Genomic DNA, 22,273 nt, shown 5'->3' with positions numbered 1-22,273 from the left:
GATTCGGACAGATCAGCACTTAGAAACTTGTTCGTGAAGGCGCAGAAGACAGTTTTGCAGAATCAAAACGTAAACGTAAACTGTAATGTACGAAAACACCGATTTACGTCTGAATGCAGATTTGGAAAGAACAGCAGTTAGAACTTGTTCGTAAAAGCGCAGAGAGCAGTAGTTATGAAGGAGGTTTGCAGTAATGATAAAGTGCTCAAAATAAACGCAAACCAGAGATTTAGAGTGGTTCGGTCAGTCTTGACCTACTCCACTTTTGGCTTCCTCCACCGACGAGGTCACCGACGTCAACTAGAGGCCTTCCTTCAATAGGCGAAGGCCAACTATCCTTTTACAGTTTCTCTCCTTTTGACAGGCTCAGGAGACAACCTTTACAGACCTTTCTCTCCTCACTTTACAACTCAAAACTTGAAGAACAGAATGAGGAGACTTAAAGGCTTTACAACACTTTTGAGCTCTTAGAATCACAGAAAAGATCAAGATTTCGGTGTAGGTCTGTGTCTCTTCAGTGCTGAATGGGTGGGGTATTTATAGGCCCCAACCCAATTCAAATTTGGAGCTCAAAACGATGAAATCCCGGAATTCTGGGATCAGGCGGTTGCACCTCTTGACTGGAGAGGTTGCACCGCCTGGCAGAGCTCGAAGACTGAGCCCAGGCGGTGCCACCTCTTGACTGAGGCGGTTGCACCTCTCTGCCAGAGCTCGAAGACCGAGCTCAGGCGGTGCCACCTCTCTGTCAGGGAGGTTGCACCGCCCAGTCTTGCTCGAAGACTGAGCTCAGGCGGTGCTACCTCTCTGTCAGGGAGGTTGCACCGCCCAGTCTTGCTCGAAGAGTGAGCTCAGGCGGTGCTACCTCCTGGCTGGGGAGGTTGCACCGCCCAGTCTCGCTGGGAGGCTTAGCCCAGGCGGTGCCACCTCCTGGCCTGGGCGGTTGCACCTCTTGGTGCAATCAGGGTCCGAATGGTTAGCTCCATTCGACCCAATTTCAATCTTTCAGGGGCCCAATTGCCCCAAGATTAAGCCAATGGGATCACCTCCCATTTTCCAACTTAATCAACGTGCTAACTACGATTAAATCTAAGACAATTTCTGCAGCTTTGCTTCGGTGCGTCAATTGCTTCTTCCGGCAAGTTTCCGGCGAACTTCCGTCGATCATCCGATGAATCCTCGGTGATGCTCCTGCGGACTTCTGGCAAACTCCTGGACTTTGCGACGATCCACTTGGCGAGTTCCGACGAGCTTCGCTTGGCAAGCTTCTGGACTTCTCGGATCTGTTCTCGCAGAACCTCCGACGACCGTCCGAACTTCCGTCGAACTCTCGAACTCCCAACGTGATCATGAACTTGACTCCGGCGCAACTCCTGCTGCTTGTCTAACTTTCATCGTAGTTAATCCTGCACACTTATCTCAACACATAGATTAGACAACAAATGACAATTGACTTCATCATCAAAATCCGAGATTCAACAATCTCCCCCTTTTTGATGATGACAATCAATTGATAATGGAGTTATCCTTAACTCCCCCTGTCTATATGCCATAGTTGAGATAAGTCAACCTTGAATTCAAGACCCAAGAATTCAAGTGACGTATTGATAAGTTAGATCAGTTAAACTTATCAATACTCCCATCATGATACTCATGATGTATCTCTTCAAAGATGATGTCAAGGCTTGACATACATCATCAAGTTTGTATGATTGTGTTTGTAACTATTCATCATGTAATTTGGACATTATTATATAAAGCTGTGAAGCACTATTACATGGTGCACACATTTGAAATATTCTAGAAAGTTTTGCATTTTCTTCGCATGATAAGATATCAACTCAGGGCATAATGCAAACTTTAGCACATGTTCATATATTTCTTGGTGATGCAAGGATGGCATAATCATAGCAGTGTTTATAGCATCACTCATAGTATTTCTAATCATAGCAGTGTTTATCAATTCATGTATTTCTCCCCCTTTGTCATCAACAAAAAGCATAGTAATTATGATACCAGGAAAATAATATTGGTAAGCTTATAGAGTAATTTTACATAGATTGCTTTAAATACTTATTCCCCTTTTTTGTAAAGATTTTGCAGGATGGAATACATACACATCACTTCATCAAATTTATTCATGAAAGTGTACGAGAAAATCTGTTTTATAGCATTCGAATAAATAAGATGCATTCGGATAAGATTTTGTTTCAGATTTTCACATAGAAACATGGCAATCAAGTGATTTGATAATTCAATATAGTCCGAAAAATAATTTTAGCAAGTTTATCTATTCGGACACATCAACATTCCTAATTCTGAATGAAATCAAAGCACAAGGTTTTCATAACTTTTAGTTTCGAAGCACAACATTCTTAATCACATACAAGTCATTTCGTAGGTCATTAATGACCCGATTAATTCTTCAAGAGGGAAATTTCGCAAATCTTTTGCCTCTTGAATAGCAGTGACTTTGAGATCCCAACTCTTGGGAAGGGATCTTAGTATCTTATTAACAAGTTCAAAATCCGAAAAGCTCTTTCCGAGTCCTTTTAGACCGTTGACAACATCCGTGAAACGGGTAAACATGTCGCCAATGATTTCACTCGGTTTCATCCGAAAAAGTTCGAAAGAATGTAACAACAAATTGATTTTTGACTCTTTTACTCTACTTGTGCCCTCATGGGTCACTTCGAGTGTGTGCCAAATATCAAATGCAGTTTCACAAGTTGAAACACGGTTAAACTCGTTTTTATCAAGTGCACAAAATAAGGCATTCATAGCCTTTGCATTAAGAGCGAAAGCCTTCTTCTCCAAATCATTCCAATCGATCATTGGAAGAGAAGACTTCGAAAATCCGTTTTCGACAAGATTCCGCAGTTCAAAATCCATAGAAATAAGAAAGATCCTCATTCGGGTCTTCCAGTAGGTGTAGTCCGTCCCACTGAACATGGGTGGACGCGTAATAGAATGCCCCTCTTGGTTTCCGACGTATGCCATTTCTCTTTGGGTTTTAATCCGTTAGAGAGTTAACCTTGCTCTTATACCAATTGTTAAGATCGAGAGCACTAAGAGGGGGGGGGGGGGGGTGAATTAGTGCAGCGAAAATCTTTCAGCGATTAAAAAATGAAAGCTGCGTTCGTTCGATAAAAACGATTTCGATGTAAAAGCCGATTTTAAGATTACTTAAGATTCAATGCAGTTTACGTCTAAACACAATTTACGTTTAAATGCAGTTTGCGTCTAAACGCAGATTTACGTCTAAACGCAGATTTACGTCTAAACGCAGATTTACGTCTAAACTCAGTTTACGTCTAAAACGCAGTTTTACGTTTTAAACGTAGTTTGCGTCTAAACGCAGTTTTACGTCTAAACGTAGATTTACGTCTAAACGTAGATTTACGTCTAAACGCAGATTTACGTCTAAACTCAGTTTACGTCTAAACACAGTTTGGGCAGTTTTACGTCTAAACGCAATTTTATGTCTAGACGCAGTTTTAAAGGGATCTGAACTTAGAAACTCGTTCGTAAAAGCGCAGAAGACAGTTTTGCAAAATCAAGGCGTAAACGTAAACTGCAATGTAAATATCATACGAAAACACTGGTTTACGTCTGAAAGCAGATTCGGACAGATCAGCACTTAGAAACTTGTTCGTGAAGGCGCAGAAGACAGTTTTGCAGAATCAAAACGTAAACGTAAACTGTAATGTACGAAAACACCGATTTACGTCTGAATGCAGATTTGGAAAGAACAGCAGTTAGAACTTGTTCGTAAAAGCGCAGAGAGCAGTAGTTATGAAGGAGGTTTGCAGTAATGATAAAGTGCTCAAAATAAACGCAAACCAGAGATTTAGAGTGGTTCGGTCAGTCTTGACCTACTCCACTTTTGGCTTCCTCCACCGACGAGGTCACCGACGTCAACTAGAGGCCTTCCTTCAATAGGCGAAGGCCAACTGTCCTTTTACAGTTTCTCTCCTTTTGACAGGCTCAGGAGACAACCTTTACAGACCTTTCTCTCCTCACTTTACAACTCAAAACTTGAAGAACAGAATGAGGAGACTTAAAGGCTTTAAAACACTTTTGAGCTCTTAGAATCACAGAAAAGATCAAGATTTCGGTGTAGGTCTGTGTCTCTTCAGTGCTGAATGGGTGGGGTATTTATAGGCCCCAACCCAATTCAAATTTGGAGCTTAAAACGATCAAATCCCGGAATTCTGGGATCAGGCGGTTGCACCTCTTGACTGGAGAGGTTGCACCGCCTGGCAGAGCTCGAAGACTGAGCCCAGGCGGTGCCACCTCTTGACTGAGGCGGTTGCACCTCTCTGCCAGAGCTCGAAGACCGAGCTCAGGCGGTGCCACCTCTCTGTCAGGGAGGTTGCACCGCCCAGTCTTGCTCGAAGACTGAGCTCAGGCGGTGCTACCTCTCTGTCAGGGAGGTTGCACCGCCCAGTCTTGCTCGAAGACTGAGCTCAGGCGGTGCTACCTCCTGGCTGGGGAGGTTGCACCGCCCAGTCTCGCTGGGAGGCTTAGCCCAGGCGGTGCCACCTCCTGGCCTGGGCGGTTGCACCTCTTGGTGCAATCAGGGTCCGAATGGTTAGCTCCATTCGACCCAATTTCAATCTTTCAGGGGCCCAATTGCCCCAAGATTAAGCCAATGGGATCACCTCCCATTTTCCAACTTAATCAACGTGCTAACTACGATTAAATCTAAGACAATTTCTGCAGCTTTGCTTCGGTGCGTCAATCGCTTCTTCCGGCAAGTTTCCGGCGAACTTCCGTCGATCATCCGATGAATCCTCTGTGATGCTCCTGCGGACTTCCGGCAAACTCCTGGACTTTGCGACGATCCACTTGGCGAGTTCCGACGAGCTTCGCTTGGCAAGCTTCTGGACTTCTCGGATCTGTTCTCGCAGAACCTCCGACGACCGTCCGAACTTCCGTCGAACTCTCGAACTCCCAACGTGATCATGAACTTGACTCCGGCGCAACTCCTGCTGCTTGTCTAACTTTCATCGTAGTTAATCCTGCACACTTATCTCAACACATAGATTAGACAACAAATGACAATTGACTTCATCATCAAAATCCGAGATTCAACAATCTCTCCCTTTTTGATGATGACAATCAATTGATAATGGAGTTATCCTTAACTCCCCCTGTCTATATGCCATAGTTGAGATAAGTCAACCTTGAATTCAAGACCCAAGAATTCAAGTGACGTATTGATAAGTTAGATCAGTTAAACTTATCAATACTCCCATCATGATACTCATGATGTATCTCTTCAAAGATGATGTCAAGGCTTGACATATATCATCAAGTTTGTATGATTGTGTTTGTAACTATTCATCATGTAGTTTGGACATTATTATATAAAGCTGTGAAGCACTATTACATGATGCACACATTTGAAATATTCTAGAAAGTTTTGCATTTTCTTCACATGATAAGATATCAACTCAGGGCATAATGCAAACTTTAGCACATGTTCATATATTTCTTGGTGATGCAAGGATGGCATAATCATAGCAGTGTTTATAGCATCACTCATAGTATTTCTAATCATAGCAGTGTTTATCAATTCATGTATTTCTCCCCCTTTGTCATCAACAAAAAGCATAGTAATTATGATACCAGGAAAATAATATTGGTAAGCTTATAGAGTAATTTTACATAGATTGCTTTAAATACTTATTCCCCTTTTTTGTAAAGATTTTGCAGGATGGAATACATACACATCACTTCATCAAATTTATTCATGAAAGTGTATGAGAAAATCTGTTTTATAGCAATCGAATAAATAAGATGCATTCGGATAAGATTTTGTTGCAGATTTTCACATAGAAACATGGCAATCAAGTGATTTGATAATTCAATATAGTCCGAAAAATAATTTTAGCAAGTTTATCTATTCGGACACATCAACATTCCTAATTCTGAATGAAATCAAAGCACAAGGTTTTCAAAACTTTTAGTTTCGAAGCACAACATTCTTAATCACATACAAGTCATTTCGTAGGTCATTAATTACCCGATTAATTCTTCAAGAGGGAAATTTCGCAAATCTTTTACCTCTTGAATAGCAGTGACTTTGAGATCCCAACTCTTGGGAAGGGATCTTAGTATCTTATTAACAAGTTCAAAATCCGAAAAGCTCTTTCCGAATCCTTTTAGACCGTTGACAACATCCGTGAAACGGGTAACCATGTCGCCAATGGTTTCACTCGGTTTCATCCGAAAAAGTTCGGAAGAATGTAACAACAAATTGATTTTTGACTCTTTTACTCTACTTGTGCCCTCATGGGTCACTTCGAGTGTGTGCCAAATATCAAATGCAGTTTCACAAGTTGAAACACGGTTAAACTCGTTTTTATCAAGTGCATAAAATAAGGCATTCATAGCCTTTGCATTAAGAGCGAAAGCCTTCTTCTCCAAATCATTCCAATCGATCATTGGAAGAGAAGACTTCGAAAATCCGTTTTCGACAAGATTCCACAGTTCAAAATCCATATAAATAAGAAAGATCCTCATTCGGGTCTTCCAGTAGGTGTAGTCCGTCCCACTGAACATGGGTGGACGCGTAATAGAATGCCCCTCTTGGTTTCCGGCGTATGCCATTTCTCTTTGGGTTTTAATCCGTTAGAGAGTTAACCTTGCTCTGATACCAATTGTTAGGATCGAGAGCACTAAGAGGGGGGGGGGGGGTGAATTAGTGCAGCGGAAATCTTTCAGCGATTAAAAAATGAAAGCTGCGTTCGTTCGATAAAAACGATTTCGATGTAAAAGCCGATTTTAAGATTACTTAAGATTCAATGCAGTTTACGTCTAAACACAATTTACGTTTAAATGCAGTTTGCGTCTAAACGCAGATTTACGTCTAAACGCAGATTTACGTCTTAACGCAGATTTACGTCTAAACTCAGTTTACGTCTAAAACGCAGTTTTACGTTTTAAACGTAGTTTGCGTCTAAACGCAGTTTTACGTCTAAACGTAGATTTACGTCTAAACGTAGATTTACGTCTAAACGCAGATTTACGTCTAAACTCAGTTTACGTCTAAACACAGTTTGGGCAGTTTTACGTCTAAACGCAATTTTACGTCTAGACGCAGTTTTAAAGGGATCTGAACTTAGAAACTCGTTCGTAAAAGCGCAGAAGACAGTTTTGCAAAATCAAGGCGTAAACGTAAACTGCAATGTAAACACTGGTTTACGTCTGAAAGCAGATTCGGACAGATCAGCACTTAGAAACTTGTTCGTGAAGGCGCAGAAGACAGTTTTGCAGAATCAAAACGTAAACGTAAATTGTAATATACGAAAACACCGATTTACGTCTGAATGCAGATTTGGAAAGAACAGCAGTTAGAACTTGTTCGTAAAAGCGCAGAGAGCAGTAGTTATGAAGGAGGTTTGCAGTAATGATAAATTGCTCAAAATAAACGCAAACCAGAGATTTAGAGTGGTTCGGTCAGTCTTGACCTACTCCACTTTTGGCTTCCTCCACCGACAAGGTCACCGACGTCAACTAGAGGCCTTCCTTCAATAGGCGAAGGCCAACTGTCCTTTTACAGTTTCTCTCCTTTTGACAGGCTCAGGAGACAACCTTTACAGACCTTTCTCTCCTCACTTTACAACTCAAAACTTAAAGAACAGAATGAGGAGACTTAAAGGCTTTACAACACTTTTGAGCTCTTAGAATCACAGAAAAGATCAAGATTTCGGTGTAGGTCTGTGTCTCTTCAGTGCTGAATGGGTGGGGTATTTATAGGCCCCAACCCAATTCAAATTTGGAGCTCAAAACGATGAAATCCCGGAATTCTGGGATCAGGCGGTTGCACCTCTTGACTGGAGAGGTTGCACCGCCTGGCAGAGCTCGAAGACTGAGCCCAGGCGGTGCCACCTCTTGACTGCGGCGGTTGCACCTCTCTGCCAGAGCTCGAAGACCGAGCTCAGGCGGTGCCACCTCTCTGTCAGGGAGGTTGCACCGCCCAGTCTTGCTCGAAGACTGAGCTCAGGCGGTGCTACCTCTCTGTCAGGGAGGTTGCACCGCCCAGTCTTGCTCGAAGAGTGAGCTCAGGCGGTGCTACCTCCTGGCTGGGGAGGTTGCACCGCCCAGTCTCGCTGGGAGGCTTAGCCCAGGCGGTGCCACCTCCTGGCCTGGGCGGTTGCACCTCTTGGTGCAATCAGGGTCCGAATGGTTAGCTCCATTCGACCCAATTTCAATCTTTCAGGGGCCCAATTGCCCCAAGATTAAGCCAATGGGATCACCTCCCATTTTCCAACTTAATCAACGTGCTAACTACGATTAAATCTAAGACAATTTCTGCAGCTTTGCTTCGGTGCGTCAATTGCTTCTTCCGGCAAGTTTCCGGCGAACTTCCGTCGATCATCCGATGAATCCTCGGTGATGCTCCTGCGGACTTCTGGCAAACTCCTGGACTTTGCGACGATCCACTTGGCGAGTTCCGACGAGCTTCGCTTGGCAAGCTTCTGGACTTCTCGGATCTGTTCTCGCAGAACCTCCGACGACCGTCCGAACTTCCGTCGAACTCTCGAACTCCCAACGTGATCATGAACTTGACTCCGGCGCAACTCCTGCTGCTTGTCTAACTTTCATCGTAGTTAATCCTGCACACTTATCTCAACACATAGATTAGACAACAAATGACAATTGACTTCATCATCAAAATCCGAGATTCAACACAAGGTGTATTTAAATTCTCGATGATTTAGAATTAGAATTTAGATTATAAATCAAAACTATAAAGAGTAGTCTTTAAGAATTAAGATTTATTCTTATAAATATAAATTTTAATATTTTGATGAGAGGAAATGAAATAAAGGATGATATTTTGTACTCGTAAGTTTCTCTCCGTTGGATTTAGAGAAGATTATCTCTTACTCATTCGTGGAGATTAAGCTAGATGTAGTTACAATTTACTTGGGAATCTAAATTGTCAGCGTACATAAATTATACAAATAATTAAGTCTTATCTAATAAAATATTTATAATTAGTTTTAGTTAAACATTAATCATCAAATTAAATACATGAGAATTCTAAATCGATTTATTAATGTATGAAAAATTATAATATAATTATTTATTTATATTAAATATAAGAAGTTTATGAATCAATTATAACTAGGTCTAATTACTCTCAAATTGATCCTAAAAATATGATAATGATCTTAAATTATAGTGAATCACAGTAGTTACGCTTAACTTTCTATGATTAGCCTAATTATATCCAAATTGACTCTAAAAGAATGTAATAGCCCTAATTATAAAGAATGAAACTAATTACCACCTTGTGATCATGGGTTTAAGTTGCATGATCCCCTTTATATTTATAAAATATCTAAATTTAAAAGATAAATTCTCAAATAAAAAAGAGATTACATTGACTTCCCGCCAAGGATTTTCTTTTTTATTTATTCTCATAAAGAGTCCATTATTATTTAAAAGATAAGATTATTCTAGTCACTATTATTCGTTTGTCCTATTACTTTTGTTTTTGTTTTTTTGCCTAGTCCTCTTTGGTCATTGTTCATCTTCACCTTCGTTGTCTTGTTCTTTTTGGCCCTCATTGTTATCTCTACCCTTGCATATAAAGGGGGCCAAGGACACCCTGCTTGATAATGATACGATGCAAGACAAATGAGAGCAAGGGTGGAAGCAACGACGATAAAATCAGATAAGAGACAAAGAGAATACAGTGATGAGAGACACGAGCGATAAGACGAATGTCACCGCACAAAGGCAACAAGACCTCGTGGCAATCCAAAGACAGTTAGTGATGACAAAGGATGGAGGCAACCACAATAGATGTATAATCTCATCCTTTACAAAATAAAAGATGTTTTTTATCGAAATAAATAAATAAAATTTAGAAAAAAGAGAGTAAAAACTTAAGGATATTTTTTTTTTATTTTGCCCAAACTGAAACTTACTTAAATTTAATTTAATTTTTTAATTTTCTAATTACCCAACTAGTTGGAACTTCATTAAACCTCATTTTATGAGCTAACAAAGGGAAAATATATGCTTAGATTGGTGGCTACAAATTTCCAGTCATAATATCATCAAATTAACTTTTTATTACTTATAAGTACTTATTTTTAAAAAAATAATATTATATATAATCTAAAAAAGTAGATTTTTTGCATACACTTTTTATAAATCTTATTTCTTTCATTGGAATATTACATGATATTGTGCCTTCTTTTTTTTTGGTAAGTGATATGTGCCTTCTTTTTAGTGCACAAAGAACTTCTATCTCTTAAGAGATAAAAAAAATGTATTAAAAAAAAAAGGAAGACATAAGAGACCAAAATTTGTAAAAAAAAGTTAAAATAAAAGAAAGAGACGAAGAAGAAGAAGAATAATAATAATAATAATCTACCAACCAGAAATAAAGTATATGAAAATAATGGGACGAAGGAAAAGCTAATATTGCACATCTGGACCAGCCCTCGAATACCGAATTTTGATGCGACGCCAGCACATCACACCTACCCGGTGGCAGCACAGTAACACGAAACGGACGAGAGAACAGGACGCCGTGGCCCCACATTCCCACCTCCCTCGGTACGTGCCGCACGCCGTCCCCGATTCCCACACATGCCCACCGAAAGATGCCTCGCCTCCGTCCCCAAAGAATCCAGAGAGACGGGCAGAAGAGCTATGCGAGACGCAAGGGTGGGTGGGTGGGTGAGTGGGGATCCTGTCCGATTGTACATTTGAAACGCGGTGCTGCAATTTCGGTTCCTGACATCTCGACCGTCCATTTATCTTCGATCTCGGTGAACACCGCGTGGGTGCGGATCCTCTGCGATCGTACATTCTAAAGGCAATGCTACAATTTCAGTTTCTGGCATCTCAGCCGTCCATTTGTGTTGGATCGAGGTGAGCGGTGTTTTGAGATGCGTGCGAGGCAAGGCGTCGGTGGGGATCAACATCCTGTCTGTCTAATGGATTTTAAACGCAGTGCTACAATCGCACTTTCCGCCATCTCGACCGTCCATTTATGTTAGATCAGGCGTCGGTGGTGATTCTGTCCAAGTTTACGATTTGAACGCACCGCTACAATTTCCCTTTCGGGCATCTCGACCGTCCATTTATGTTGGATCACGATGAACTTTTTCTCCCCACCTGCTGACGATTTTCCCGTTTCGCCTACCTGGCATACTAGTTCGGGCCCACAAGCAGTCGGCCGCCGCCTCCAACCGAAATCGGTGGCTGCAACTCTTTTTTCCCTTCGTCACCTAATGGCCGTTTGATTGCCATCTCATCGCGTTAACGTTACGCGTGAGTCGGACGCGTGGGAATACCATTTTCTTCTACACTGGTACACCATGCACCACTACAAAATCATTACCCATGGGGAAGGCCCAGTCTCTCTCTCTCTCTCTCTCTCAGACTCTCTCTCAAAGAACAAAGCTTGGTCGGCAGGCCATTTCTTCTCTCCCATCTTCTTCTCAGTTGGCAACTAATGGCTGCTTTAGTGTTCCTCCTGATGACTGTGGCCATGTTTGGTGCTTCAGGTAAGCTCTAGAATAATTTCATTTTTTTCTTTCTTATATTTTATTGTCATGTGTCTCTGAAAGATGATCTATTTTCTTTTGCCTTTTCTGCATGATTGTTCCTTTTTTCTCATGATTTATGAGGAGAGCAAAGATGTTTGTTCAAGTGTCCATTAGCCATGACTTGCAGCCTCTTCTTCAAACACATGTCATTTCATCCTTTGGCTCAGATCTGTACTGTGTGTCCTCAGGATGAGCGTTTCTATTTTTCTATTTGAGATTGCTTTTCTCGGCCTTTTGTATGGCTGTCTTTGTTTATTACTACACAAATTGCACAGAAAATGGAATTCTGAGAACCACAAAAGCTAGTTATTGTAGATGGTTTGGGAGTGCAAATAATAAGAAGAAAAATATAAAGAAGATGGTTTGAGAGTCTTCTAAACTAGTTTTCATACGCCAGGTTCTCTTTTGTTGCTCATTATAATGTCCAGAAATGTAAGAGATGATCTAAAATCTTATATCCTCTTTCTTTTTGATTTTTTTTTTTCTTGGGAAGATGCTGCTTGGTGTGTTTGTCGATCTGATTTGAGCACCACTGCTCTGCAAAAGACACTGGACTATGCTTGTGGAGCTGGGGCTGATTGCACTCCAATCCTACAAAATGGGGCTTGCTACAACCCTAACACAGTGCTTGCCCATTGTTCCTATGCTGCCAATAGCTATTACCAGAAGAAGGGTCAGACACAGGATGCCTGTGACTTTGCTGGCACTGCTATGCTTAGCTCAACTGACCCAGGTGATCCCTAAGCCTCCTCTCAAAACACATCTTTCTCTCCATGCCCTTTGCTACATGCCATGGACACACAAGTAGATCAGTGTGGGAAGAAACTGATGTCTTTTCTGGTTTTTGCAGGAGGAAATGGGTGCACATACCCTGCCACTACAAGGTAATGGGATTGAGAAGAAATAAGATATATTCTAACTCTTTGTAAAAGGCATTTCTCCTTTTCCTCTGGCCTTTTTATTTCGGTTCTTTTAGGAAATTCAACCCTGAGCAATTTAAGCAACCTTGAAAGGTGTTCTAGAAGCTGGAAGGCTCCAATTTTTCTTGGTTTTGCTGGAGTGGACAGTTTTACAGCAACCTTCACTGATGATGGTGTTATGGTTCCTTGAATCCCAAACAATTTTAAGTTTCTCCATTCATCCAATTCTATCTTAAGGCAACTTTAGTTGTCTGTTCTGTGGATTCCAACTCTTCCTCTGCCTCTAACTGGGACTTTAAAATGCCAAGTTGCATTTTCTTTCATTTTCTTCTGTTTATAAAGCATTTGTGTTGTCATTATCCTCTAATCATCTAGTAAACCCATTGGGTATTTCACTATTTTTCTTGCTGGAACTTTGTTTTATCTTTTCCCCATAGTTTATTGGAATTGAAGGCCAAGGTTGAAACTCAAAGCTAGTTTTGCTAGATTAAATGCCTAGATGTGGTTGTATCAATTTCCTACCTTATTTTTCCACTTACATTGATCTGTCTAAGCCCTAAAACTTTTTCATTCTTTTACTCTGCATCAGTGCTGCAGGCTCTTCAACCACTCCAACAAGCACAAGCACCACTCCAAGCTCCACAACTCCAAGCACCTTCACTCCAACCACAGGCACTACAGGCACTGGAGGAGTGCTGGGTGGCCTAGGCCCCACAGGAACAACTAGCATTGATGGGAGTGATGGTGGCCTGATTCCAAACAAAGGGATGCCTTCTCTCCTCCTAACCTTTTTGCTCTCTCCCTTGGTTTTATTGAGGCTTTGATATGAAGATATTGGGAAAGTTGGAATGCAAATTGACGGGTGGATCAGGTTGTGCAACAAGCATGTGATATTACTACTGATGAATGGTTGGTGGATGCATCTTGAGACATTAGCACACTAGTTTTGTTGTCTAGTGGCAACATAGGAGGTTTTTTATTCCTTTTGGGTGGATGGTGCTATGGGTTGGTAGGATGGATGTGTTACTCTCTTGTTCTTCATGGACCAGTCTCTCTCTCTCTCTCTCTCTCTCTCTCTCTCTCAAATCTAGGGAGGCAGCAATTTATTGATTAAATGAGGTTTTGGGTGCCCTCCCTAGTTAGGTTAATGTGCAACTAGCTTTGATGCCAATGAATAGTATGATCTGTTACAATTTCTCTTTCTATGATTTGGCTGTCTTGGTGTTCTTTATGTGGTGGGAGAGATTTTTGGCCCCTCAAAGTTTGCACTGTCACTTTTATGAAGTTTCCATCAATTCAAATAAGAAATATTAAATGTGACAAGATTGCTGAATTTTGAATTATTTGTGTCAGAATCCCTTGGTCTACAAAAATGAAATGTCTGGAAAAAGTAAAAGAGCTGTAATTGTTGACAAGTGATGATAGTCTGACATAAACTTGGACCTTGATTCTATTGATCTGGATTTCTTTGTTGAATGATTTGATTGCATGTGTTAAATGTTTCTTGGGAGTTGTCATATCAAATATCAAAAAGTTTCAAGTCATCCTTATCACACAGAAATAAATACAAATGCTAGAAATACAAACTTGTCCAAATCCACAGAGGCTATGGAGAGACATCATCATAATTAGGACTTGATATAAAACTAACTCATTAATTTGATTGATCTAAAGCCTAAATGCTTATGCTCCAATTTATATACATAGATTCATTGAACTACAAAAACCAACACAAGCATAGTTCGCACATGGATTTAAAACAACTCTCAAAACAAATCCTAGTTTGATTGATATTGATTGCATATGCTGTTGAACTAATGCCAACAAGCAGATGAGCACCATTTTCCTTCTCCAATCAAACATTGCATACTAATCACATGCTAAGTTTCACACGTATTATGACAGTAATAGAGGCTTGCATGACATTGACATGATCATGAAATGGTTCTTTTTCTTAGTTATAGAGATCAATTGAAACACAAATCTCAATCCAGTTGAAATCAAAGACAAAAGGGAAAGACAAAGAGAAACAGAAGTGGGGAAGAGAAAAGATGAAACAACCTGATTGATGAGGATGACCAAGCTTTCTCCAACATGTGATTGTCATCTTTGCTTTTCCATAACTTGAATCTACCAATCACACGTCTCGCCACCGGCAAGGATTTCCAGTTTGTGCACCAATAGAAGGAACCTAAATATAACCTGAATGATCTCAGTCCTCGATCCCATCAATCTCGGCGACTTGGCATCATTCCCTTTAATTACAGCCACGATTTGTGCTTGTCAAGGTGCCTATTCTGGGTTCCTTTTCAGTGGCATTATTGCCAGCACTTTGAAGCATAGATTTATCAACCATATGAACAAGGTGCACTTTGATTCCATGTTCAATCAGCTCACCTTGCCTGGTATACCTTGAAATCTACGCAAGTAGCAAAATGCAAAGACATCTTCAATGGTGGAGTTGCATAAAGCTCAAGAGGCAGGTAGACTCTTAAAATTCTACAATGACATTGCTCCAACTCAATCTTAGTCTCTCTGTTGCACAACACATGACCTCTTTGACTTCTCATGACCCATATATCAAGACACTTGTTTGGAGGATCACCTCCATCATTTTAGAAGCCCCAAGAGATGAAAATGGAACCTGGAAATGAATAAAATCAGAATTATCATCTTAAGCAAGAATTTATCCACAGTAAAAGAATATTTACTAGAATTCAGACTGATGTATAACATTAAATGATGCAGACTGATGCATAACAAAACAATGTTAATGTGTAACACTAACAACAAGTGCTGCAAATTTGCAGTTCTATGATTATTGTTTTACAGCCAAGACTCATATTGAACTTCATAATACCTGCGACTCTGAGCGAGACCAAGAAACAAACTGATCAGTTTGTTTGAAGTATAGCTTAACAGTTCTGGGATGAGGTTTCAGAAGGGATTCCTCATCAGCTAGAACCTTTAACTATGATTGAAGAAAACAAACAAACCAACCTTTAAAAGCCTACACAAAGAACTGCATACAAAAAAGAAGATGAAGAGGCATGCATCAATCTCATAAGTACTATGCATATCAAGGACAATTCAGCAACAACACAAAACAAAAAAATTCTGATGGACTGTACAGACCATTGACAACAGATGCACACAGATTTAAACCAATAAGATAACCAGAGGTTCAGTAAAAAAGTATTCAGAAGTTCCATTTTAAAGAAAGAACTAATAAAATTAAATTGAACAAAATCTGTATAAAAGAAATTTCTATGAGAAACAAATAAAAATCAAAATCCTGAATATATAGCCAGTAAAACTTAGCCTTTCCATGAGGTATCACTCCATATTGTACAAGCCCATTGGCACAATGGAAAACAATGTTCCATAAGTAGGTTCTATTACCATATACTACTTCCCCAACAACAGGCCAAAACCAACTAAGTTGTATGGAAAAGTCAAGGTAATATGATTCAGATCATCCAATGAATGAGAATATTCATATCATTCAAGTCAACTTAAAAGCCATCTTAGATTGTTCTGGTGGACTTTTGCTCATAATTAGTAGTTATAAAAAGCAGGGGACTTACAAGATAGCAATTCAAAAATTTTGAAGTAGACAGATATGTTAGGCCATAAGATCTCTTTCATGTAGATATTAAAATGCTTCAAGAAAGGAAAACGTGTAAGCAAATTAGTATAACAATATTGGTCATGCTTATGATAACAAGAATCAGCTTGTTGATCATCAAGGGTTAAAAATGGTATTCAGGCCAAGGATTGTCGTACTGCCCGAAACAGTATCAAAAGGGCAGTACATACCGGTCCGAGCGTGGACCGGTACATGGATCACCCCCGTTTCGGGCGACCCGATCCAACTCAGAAAAAATTTTATAAAAAACCTAAAATAATGGTGGGCCCCATCCAACTCAGCACTAAGAAAAGAAAAAAAAAACGTAAAATAGAAACTAGGGCCCACGTTCACATTCAATGCTGTTGCCACCGCCGCTGCTTCACGACGCCACTGTCGTCACGTACCTTCTTCTTCCCAAGTACACTACCACCTCTTCTCCTCCTCCATTGCTTTTTCTTCTTCCTTCTCCACCACTTTCTCTTCTTCCTCCTCTTCCTCCTCTTCCTCCTTTCTTCCTCCTTTCTTCCTCTTCCTCCACCTGCCCTTACTCTTCTTCTTTTCCTTCCTCTCCAAAACGTTGATATGTACCGGTGTACTGACACACGATACACCGATATTGATCGGTATACCGATCTGACAAGTCACCAAAGCGAGTCCGGTACCCAAAACAATGATCCTTGATTCAGGCTAAGGTTTTTGGGAAAATATAAACCATACAAGGCAACAATGATCCAAAAAGAATCAATCAGAACAATTTTCATTGTCTACAATGACTAGGAATGATAAATTCAGAAGCTTCAAGAAGACAATCAGTTTTTCTCGCCACTGATTTAACAACAGTTAATAGCTACACCAGAAAAAGAAAATGTGTTGATGTCAAGACAGGACTCTTTTGATTGAAGAAGACATTTTGACCTTGAACTTTTCCCTGGCTAAGTTTTTTGTAACAGTTATTGTGAAAATGGTTACAAACTAGCTATATTGACCTAAATTTACTGATTTTTCCTAGTTGCCGACGTCTCCCTGAACCAATTCAATTTAGCAATCTTTGAATATGGAAGCACCAATTCTCTGCTCTAGGTGGAAGTAAATTTGGAATTCACTCAAGCACTGAACATTTTCAAGCTGGAATGAACTGATGCATACTGACTTGGTAAAGATTGCATACATAGTGGATTTTGTATTTGTTTGAACTCCTCTGTGAAAGAAATCATAGTTGACTCTTATAGTTTTAAGACATTATCTTGTTTGACTCTGTAGACAATAATTTAACTTCATCACTTGTACAGACAGATACGACCATGTCTTGTCCAATTGAATTTATATGTTTGCAAACTCCAATGACTTCTGAATCTTTCATAATTTATTTTCCAATACATTTGCAGACTACGGTATGTGGATGAGCATGCCTTGTCCACCATTCACATAATAAATTTTGATGCAGCATTTTCCTTCAAGGTAGGCTTTTTGCTTGGATAGAGTTTTATACGAAGTCAGACTCCACATCTTCATGCATTAAGACCAGCCCAATTTTTGAAGGCTATTAATGCTTCCAACTTCCTGAAGTTTCTCCTCCTAATTTTTGATATCCTCAACTTTTTGTGGTTCTCCATGAAGGCTTGCTTATGCCTCCACTTGTCAATAAAAATCTTCAGCTCCTGTGCCTTCTCGACGACCTGCATTGCTGCATCAAAAAATCCACCCTTCACCATGGCATATAAGAAGGCATCCACTAAATCATGATCGAATTGAACAAACTCCTTCTTCCTGATGTCTGTCCAAAGTATTAACACACTGAAGCACTTCTCTCCAGACACATAGCCATTGATGAGCGACAAATATGTCTGGTTATTTGGTTCGAATCTTAGGAAAATCATTCTTCGGTATGTCCTTTGAGCATCCTCCAAACGACCAACCTTACAGAAAGCATGTATTATGGAATTCCAATCGTGTGTAGCAATCTCAATTCTTGGGTCATCGACCACAGTGTCCAAGAAGGAAGCCATGAGCTCAGGCCGATTGTTCTCTGTTAACCCTGTCATGATAGTGAGATAACTCGTCTTAAGATCAGGAATTCTTGCCTCTCTCATGTCCCTGAAAAGAGAAAATGCTGATTGGAAATCTTGAGCTGACATAGAAGCATCGATGAGGGCATCGTAGCTGTTTGCATCTAATTGAAGCCCAGCGGCGCTGATCTCTGTCACCAATTGGGCAGCTTCTGCTGTTCTTTGCTCTTTGCAGTATGCTTTTAATATTGATGAGTACACGCCAAGCCCTACTGGAGCTCCTTGAGCATTCATTTCGTCAAGAATGCTGTGTGCCTTGTCCAGAAGATTCAGCCCAACGCATGCATTAACAATTCCAAACCCGATTGACCTATCAATGCCAACTGAATCTTGTGATGACTCCAGTTCTTGTGCCTGGATAATCAAACTAGCCAAATCTTTGATTCTGCCACCATCTGTGAAACCCTTCACAACTTCCCCGTAGGTATCTTCATCCAAACAATATGAACTTTTATCATGTCTCTCTTTCAGAGCCCGCAAAATTTCAGAAGAAACCGATTCAAGAGAACCAGACTTCACGTATCCACTAATCAGATTTTTTAAAACGATAATCTTGTCTGAGAAACCCAATGCGTCCATCAATTTGTCCAATTCAACGATCCTGCTCTCAAGGCCCTTGGATGCATACAAAAAGGCGAGCGACCCAAAGCTCTGCAGATCCGGTGACATGCCCATAGTGGACATTATCTCAACCACCCGCTCCGCAGCAGCTACTGACCCGAGCTCACGGCAGCACCCGTCTAAAACCTCATTGCAGGAGGCCATGTCAGGCTTCATTGGCTCGACGTTCTCGTCCAGCACAAGGCGGCAACTTTCTTCGAACACGCGCAAGAAAGCGTCGAAGCAGCCGTTCCTCCTCGTGATCCGGATCAAGAAGCTCCCCCATGCGGCGAACGGAGGAAAAACCCGGTTCTTGAGCATGGAGCGGACGAGCGCGAGGGCAGGGGCGGGGGTATTGGCGGAGTCCATGGCGCGGAGGAGGGCCTCGAGGGAGGCAATGGAGAGGGTTCCCGGGCGGCGCTCAAGGAGGAAGACGGCGGCGGCAAATGCACGTTTGAGATTGTGCCGGTCGCGGAGGGAGGCGAGGTGGGCGACGAGAGCATCGGCGGCGTCGGGGCGCGGGAGTCGGGGGACGGAGGCGAGGGACTTGAAGGACTTCCATGCGTCGTCAGTGCGGCTGGATCGGAGAGCGGACAGGAGGTCGGACTCGAGAGCGGCGGTGTCTTCTGGGGTTAGGGTTTTGCCGGGAGAGGACAGGGAGGTGGGCGAGGGCGAGGGCGGGGGGTTTTGTGGGCCTTTGGTGGTGCGGATGGCGAAGATGGAAGGTTGGAGAAAGGAATAGAGAGTGGGGATTTCGGGGTAGGAGGAGGAGGAGGAGGAGGAGGAAGAAGACGAAGAAGAGAAGGATTTGGGATGGCAGAAGTGGAACAGAGGGAGGAGACGTCCTCTCAGCATTTCTGCGGTGCGTTTGACCGAGTTCTTCCTGGCCGAGGGACGCCGCCGATGCCTAAAAGTGTTATCGGATCGGATCCAAAAACCTATATCCATACTCGATATTTCGGGTTGGATCCATTAGGTATCGGATTTTGATGCTCGCTGTTGGATCTAAAGCTACAGTCCTACATGCCCCCCTGATACTCCTATTGGATCCCAAAAACAAATCCGTATTTTGATACAACATCGTCATTGCAATTTTATCCTTATAAATCATCTTCCATTTAAAGAATACTTAAATTTATGTGAGAACGACGAAGAAATTTACTTTTTTTTTTTTGTTATTGGCAATCTCATTATTATTAATAATATCAAAAAAAGAAAAATAATAAAAATAAAAATTTACTATTTTATATTTTCTCTATTATTAATTTTATTTTTTGTGTTTCTCATAACTCCTTAACGTTACTTCCACTCTCTTATCGCTCGATATCGTTTGACGTTTTGCGATGCCCTTACAATATTACTCGTATGAAGAAAAAAAAAGTATATATTAGGAATATTAAAATTTTAAAAAATGATAAGTTTGCTATTGGCAACCTTCATCTTGCCATTTGCAATTTCCTTACTATTTGAGATATTTATAAAATAATAAATATAATTTTATTATTTATAATCCTTCAATTACCAATCATATCTTTATTTCTATACCTCTTTATTTCATTTGTCGAAATCTTAATTATGTTGATGTTGTTTCCCATCATTCTTTTCGACCCTATTAGTAACTTCTAATTAGAAGGAGGATGATGATGATTAGGAGAAGAGCATTTAAGTTAGTTTGATACTATCGACATACTCAATAGTTAAAACAAAAAGAAAGAAGAAGAAAGAGAGCATTTAGTGATATATGATGCTTTATGATGATGATGATGCTGTAACTTAAATGTTATGATACACATCATGCTCGGATGTTATTTTCAGTAATATATATGATGCTAATTTGCCAAATAATGATCGTTATTTTTCATTATAATGCAGCTATTAACACTAAAAGTATATAACACTGTAAGAGAATTGGATCGTATGTGGGAGAGTAAGACTATCTTTCTCTTTGTTCTTGCATCAGAAAACCCATGGAAGCAAAGAAGGAAGAAGAGGTCTTCTCAGGTCTTCTAAGAACACCTCCTGTTTGCCGCATGGCCGAAGCGTATTAGCGTAGGGAATGAACTTGCTGAAGAAGCGGGACGAGCTTCCTATCTTCTGTGACTCCCCGTCCTTGAAGCTGTAACTGTACGCGTTGTACCCGTCGCTGTAAACCAGTAGCATCCCCGTCGAGCCATGGCTCAGCACGAAGGATCGCGCGTAAGGGATCGAGCTTATCTCGTGCGACTTCACCCACTGCGGCGAGCCTTCGTTCTTCCTTCTTAGCATCCACAGGGTGAAGGTGGCAGCATTCACGCTATAATGGATCAGGCATGGCAGTCTCTCGTCCCACATCCCCACCTTGATCGTGTCTTCGTCGGAGTCGATGACGGCTCCCTCCGGCACCGGGATGATCTCCGTGCGCTTCGTCGTCGTGTCGAAAGCGACGACGTAGGGGTCGGGCATTCTCAAGTAGCTGACGCAGTCGGACGCCCAGTACACCGTCTCACCGCAGACCACCGGGTGGTCGTACTCTAACTCCCTCGGCCCGAAGTCGATCTCCTCGTCCGTCGTCCACGCATTGGCGGCCGAGTCATACACGCCGCAGTGCTGAAACAAGATGCAGTCGGTGGCTTCAGTGAGGCAGATCAGCTTGTAGTCCTCCGCCATGTCATCGCCGTCGTAGACAAATTTCACGGCGACGCTGACGCGCGTTTCCTTGCCGAACTTTTGGCTCGGCGGGGAGGGAAGCGTCCGCCATGTCCGGCGGGCCGGGTTGCACACGCACAAGCTCCCGTGCTCATCATCCCAGTACCGCTTCCTCTGATAGAGCACGAGGCCTCCGGCTGAGGCGAGGACCTCGTCGCTGTAATTGAAGTAGTCCGGGAAGCTGGCGGGGATTCCGGCGTAAGGGTCGATGAGGAGGAAGCCATACGGACCATAGCCGTCCCGGTAAAAGAAGCCAGATGCGGACTTATTATGGCCCGCCTGCTCGAGGAGGAAGCGAGGATATTTGGAGAGCTCGTGGAAGCGCTTGGCGACGAGCTGCAGGCGAAAGAAAGCCTTCGCCGGGAGGTAGGAGAAGACCACCGGAAGTATATCGTCGTCGAGATAAAGGGCGACCTCCGAAAGCGCATCGTCGGCAACGCGAGCGCTGCTTCTGGGCTTTCGTGAGCAACCTCGGAAGAGGGTCAAGAGGAAGATGGAACCCATGCTGATGCCGTCTTTTCGTTGACTCACGACGTCTGCACATATATATAGAGATCCTTGCAACCGACGCTCGGAATCCTCTCCTCTGTAGGAGATAATCTCCTAATATATCTAAAACTCAATCTCCTAAGTAGATATAACTTCCAATATATTTACAGAAATTCCAGATGGAAAATACAATCGGAATTAGGAGCTATGTGTATATTAATCCAATATATTTCCTCCTGCCTACCGTGGACGAAGAGAGCAGGCCGCTGTTAGGCCCGCTAAGGCATCAAGGTAAGCCCA

General features: G+C 41.7%; 3 protein-coding genes across 3 annotated transcripts; 1 reads left to right on the top strand and 2 right to left on the bottom strand.

Moving 5' to 3' along the window:
• The first annotated feature begins 11,381 nt into the window (after positions 1 to 11,381).
• LOC135592623 (PLASMODESMATA CALLOSE-BINDING PROTEIN 3-like) lies at positions 11,382 to 13,707 on the top strand. The gene is made up of 4 exons (XM_065082181.1): positions 11,382 to 11,540; positions 12,076 to 12,315; positions 12,433 to 12,466; positions 13,092 to 13,707. Exons 1-4 carry the CDS (start codon positions 11,489 to 11,491, stop codon positions 13,324 to 13,326), a joined length of 561 nt encoding a protein of 186 aa, XP_064938253.1. The 5' UTR covers positions 11,382 to 11,488; the 3' UTR covers positions 13,327 to 13,707.
• Positions 13,708 to 17,250: 3,543 nt separating this feature from the next.
• Positions 17,251 to 19,676, bottom strand: LOC103997146 (pentatricopeptide repeat-containing protein At1g69290-like). Its single transcript, XM_009418292.3, has one exon. It carries the CDS (start codon positions 19,652 to 19,654, stop codon positions 17,642 to 17,644), a length of 2,013 nt encoding a protein of 670 aa, XP_009416567.2. The 5' UTR covers positions 19,655 to 19,676; the 3' UTR covers positions 17,251 to 17,641.
• A 1,079-nt stretch (positions 19,677 to 20,755) lies between these two features.
• On the bottom strand, positions 20,756 to 21,988 carry LOC103997296 (uncharacterized). The gene has a single exon (XM_009418462.2). The coding sequence runs from the start codon at positions 21,986 to 21,988 to the stop codon at positions 20,756 to 20,758; it is 1,233 nt and encodes a 410-aa protein (XP_009416737.2).
• Between the last annotated feature and the right edge of the window lie 285 nt (positions 21,989 to 22,273).

This window comes from Musa acuminata, chromosome BXJ1-9 (genome assembly GCF_036884655.1).
Source record: "Musa acuminata AAA Group cultivar baxijiao chromosome BXJ1-9, Cavendish_Baxijiao_AAA, whole genome shotgun sequence".
NCBI lineage: Eukaryota > Viridiplantae > Streptophyta > Magnoliopsida > Zingiberales > Musaceae > Musa > Musa acuminata.
The sequence above is the reverse complement of the archived record's forward strand: the minus strand, read 5'-3'. Positions and strand labels throughout refer to the sequence as shown.

What these genes read in the sequence shown, in the direction of transcription:
- LOC135592623 (XM_065082181.1), top strand. Translation starts at nt 11,489, where the DNA reads ATGGCTGCTTTAGTGTTCCTCCTGATGACTGTGGCCATGTTTGGTGCT. An exon ending in GCTTAGCTCAACTGACCCAG is followed by an intron (nt 12,316 to 12,432) that starts GTGATCCCTAAG and finishes TGGTTTTTGCAG; the next exon opens with GAGGAAATGGGTGCACATAC. An exon ending in ACATACCCTGCCACTACAAG is followed by an intron (nt 12,467 to 13,091) that starts GTAATGGGATTG and finishes ACTCTGCATCAG; the next exon opens with TGCTGCAGGCTCTTCAACCA.
- LOC103997146 (XM_009418292.3), bottom strand. Translation starts at nt 19,654, where the DNA reads ATGCTGAGAGGACGTCTCCTCCCTCTGTTCCACTTCTGCCATCCCAAA.
- LOC103997296 (XM_009418462.2), bottom strand. Translation starts at nt 21,988, where the DNA reads ATGGGTTCCATCTTCCTCTTGACCCTCTTCCGAGGTTGCTCACGAAAG.